The sequence below is a fragment of the Etheostoma cragini genome, chromosome 5 (genome assembly GCF_013103735.1).
Source record: "Etheostoma cragini isolate CJK2018 chromosome 5, CSU_Ecrag_1.0, whole genome shotgun sequence".
Lineage (NCBI taxonomy): Eukaryota > Metazoa > Chordata > Actinopteri > Perciformes > Percidae > Etheostoma > Etheostoma cragini.
In genome coordinates, this window is record NC_048411.1 from 2,996,232 (window position 1) to 2,999,698 (window position 3,467).

The 3,467-nt window shown below is 42.3% G+C and overlaps 1 protein-coding gene across 1 annotated transcript in view; it reads left to right on the top strand.

Annotated features, from left to right (window-relative positions):
* Window positions 1–3,467, top strand: part of imp4 (IMP U3 small nucleolar ribonucleoprotein 4) — a 5,243-nt gene continuing 1,776 nt past the window's right edge. Inside the window, exons 1-5 of the mRNA XM_034872704.1 lie at window positions 1–107; window positions 1,315–1,423; window positions 1,506–1,589; window positions 2,038–2,147; window positions 2,765–2,897. Of these exons, the coding sequence (XP_034728595.1) occupies window positions 105–107; window positions 1,315–1,423; window positions 1,506–1,589; window positions 2,038–2,147; window positions 2,765–2,897 (439 nt within the window). The 5' untranslated portion in view covers window positions 1–104. The remainder of the gene's footprint in view (window positions 108–1,314; window positions 1,424–1,505; window positions 1,590–2,037; window positions 2,148–2,764; window positions 2,898–3,467) is intronic.

The window sequence follows — 3,467 nt, forward strand, 5'->3', positions numbered from 1 at the left end:
TTGGATCCTCTGTCGGCCAATGACGGAAGCTCTTGTACGCATGTCCTCATGTGTCCATGTGAGTAGTGCCCGAATGCTAGCAAGCTCCAAGCTAAACAAGCACCATGGTAAGTTCAAACAGAAAAGATTTCTGAGCATTCATTCTTTTGGAACGCGTGGTATGAAATGTGTCTTCGTTGAGTGTAAACGTCACAGTCTTAAGTTAGAGGATACGTTAGCAACTGAATAAACTCCTGGACCCCAGAACTGCATTTACAATGTTACGAACCATGACTGGATGAAAACATGATTTATTACATGTGTCCTTGGTTATGGAACGTATTCCGGTTCAGTTAGCATCTCTAAGTTAACATAGGTGTTAATTCCCAAAACTGGTCTATGTAAAGTGTGTATAACATTAACCATGATGTCTTATGTTGTCTTGGGGGTGGTAGTAGCTCAGTCAGGAGGGGGTTGGGAACCGGAGGGTCACGGGTTCAAGTCCCCGCACGGACCGAAGTATGGTAGTGGACTGTAGCTGGAGAGGTCCAGTCCACCTCCTGGGCACTGCCAGTGTGCTCTTGAGCAAGGCACCGAACCCCCAATTTCTCGGACGTCTCTCCATTTAGTCCGTTGTGTGTGTAATTCTGGCCTGTAAACTGCAATTTCCACGTGCAGTATAAAAAGGACACGTTATTATTATAACTTTAGGGTTTAGCTTTCTGACACTGCCACCATTTAATGTTATTTATTGAAAATGTAAACTATACAATTGTATAGTATATGACATAAACATCAAGATCTATACATAATGTTAACTCTTGATGTTACTTCCATGTTGCAAGCTCACATATTCCTATCAAAATGTATGGACACTAGGACCGGGACGATATGCATTTGTCCCGATTTGATTCTAGAAGTATTGGGATTCAATAGATTTGAGTATTGGGATTATCTTTTCCTTCATTAATAAAAAACAAAGTTGAACAAAACACTTCTAGAGACAATATATCATGAGACAATTCTAAAGAAGAGGGACATCACATGTCAGTCTGACATTTATCTACTTTGTAAAGACGAACATATCACGGATGTTCTGCTTTTTCTGCTTCCGCTCTGTTTCGATGGAAACAGTTATGATGTTGTCGCCATCGGCAGTACCATAGAAACAGAACATATGCAGGTCAATCATTGGAAAAAATAAATAAAATATATTTATTCCAGAAAAAAAGATTCATTTTTAAAATTGTGGCAAATCAAATCACATTACATCAGATTTTTGATCCCCATCCCTAATGACGAGCCTTTCATCATGTGCTGTTGCTGTCGCGCTAGCTGCGTCGCGAGGTGAGGCTGAGGCGGGAGTACCTGTACAGGAAGGCCCAGGAGGACCGTCTGCGGACGGTGGAGGAGAAGAAACAGAAGCTGAAGGGCGCTCTTGAAGGTAGGGGGGGCATCTTGTGGTCTGTCAGCAGTGGAAATGATCCAGATCCTGGTGTAACGCAAGCTGTTTCTTCCCTCTGCAGAGAATCGGCTTCTTCCAACGGAGGTTCGCAAAGAGGCCCTGCAGCTGCAGGACCTGCTGGAGTACGACGATGAAGGGGCAGAAGGTGGGGGCTCCTATGGCTGCATGTTACCAACACCATCATATAGTGCACCAGTGACTACGTTTACATGCAAATAATATTCCGGTGATATTGTTATTTCTGTAATATTTCCAAAAGAAACAATATTCCGACCAGGGCCCGGCCGATAAAGGATGTTTAAGGCCGATGCCGATATGAATGTTTGGTTATTTAAAAATATCTGATATGCCGATATATCAGCATAAAAGAATGTCCAAAGAATGCTTCTAAAACCGTAATAATACCAGCATGTCACACCATGCTAAATACGGGAAAAGAACTTATTCAGCATATATAAACAGAATATGCTGTTTACGTGATTAAATCGTCCTATATAGAGTCATAAAGGAATATTAGTGTGTGTGTGTGTGTAAACAATCTGGTTGTGTCAGTGTTTTGTATCCATTGCCCTTGCTGTTCTGGCTGTGTGCAGGTGTCAGCTCCCACATGGACGATGAGTATAAGTGGGCCGGAGTAGAAGACCCTAAAGTGATGGTCACCACCTCCAGAGACCCCAGCTCAAGACTCAAAATGTTTTCCAAGGTCAGAATCAGCTAGGACAGCAGATGGAGTCATTTAGTTATATCAATAATCCTTGTGTTGTCCTCCCCGGTCAAAAAGATTAACACTTTTTTTTTTTACATTTGACATTTTTAACACGTTATTATTATTATTTCATTACCACCACGTTACTACCACTAGTTTTACACTACTTTTTGGAACCCTCATTTGTATAGAATTCTACCTAAATATTGAGTTAATAAATCAGAAATTTAGAAATACTGCAACTAATAAACAGTGAAAGTGATCAATTGCATTTGCAAAGAGTTTTGCATGGTATCCACACTTTTATTTATGTGGTAGCTTAGTTAAAAAGAATGCCATATTTCTTTTTTTTTAAGATTATTTAGTTGGGCTTTTCTTTAATGGACAGGACAATTAGGTGAGAGAGAAAGGGGGGGGGGGGGGGGGGGGGGGGGGGGAGACATGCAGGAAATCATCCCAGGTCGGACTCAAACCCGTATATGTGCGCCTGCTCTACCCACTGACCCAACCCGGCCACAAGAATGCCATATTTCTGATGTAGACCACTGAGTTCCTTTTCTTTGGAACGCAGCCAGAGCAGAGAATGAATGAGTGATGCATGTGACTGGTTCCAGGAGGTGAAGCTGATGTTCCCCGGAGCCCAGCGCATGAACAGAGGAAACCACGAGATCAATGCGCTGGTGAGCGCCTGCAAGGCCAACAACGTCACGGACCTCGTCATCGTGCACGAAACCAGAGGACAGCCAGGTACGCCGACCCCCCTCCCTCTCTCCTCTCTCTCGTAGTGGGGACAGGTGTTTGGTCTCTGGGGCTCTGAGAAGCTCGTCTCTTGGGTTGGGACGGTAAGCGCAGTACCGCAATCCCACAGCCACGTGCCTTTACCGCCATTTTATTTATTTACTTTTTGCTCGCGGAAGTTAAAGGAGAATAGATGGCATGTCATATGAAAATTGTGAAATCAGGTAGATAGATAGACAGATAGATATTGATCCCAATAACATGGTAAATTACAGTGTCGCAACAGCAAAATCAGTCACATAGCACAGAATATCAATATAAACGAAATACTAGGATACAATATACGTACATACAAGATACATGAAATAATGCTTGGATAAAATACAAGGACAAATATTTGAACATATACAAGTTGAGAATGCAATAATGAACGCAGTAATCATTGTGTAGTTTCAATACAGAAATGTATTCTACCTCATAGTTGTTACTTGGGTAGCCTATCTGTGACGTAAAACAATAAATTCTACAAAGGGAGGGGGGGGAAATCTAAGATTTCACAAACAAGGCTGGCGTGCCCAG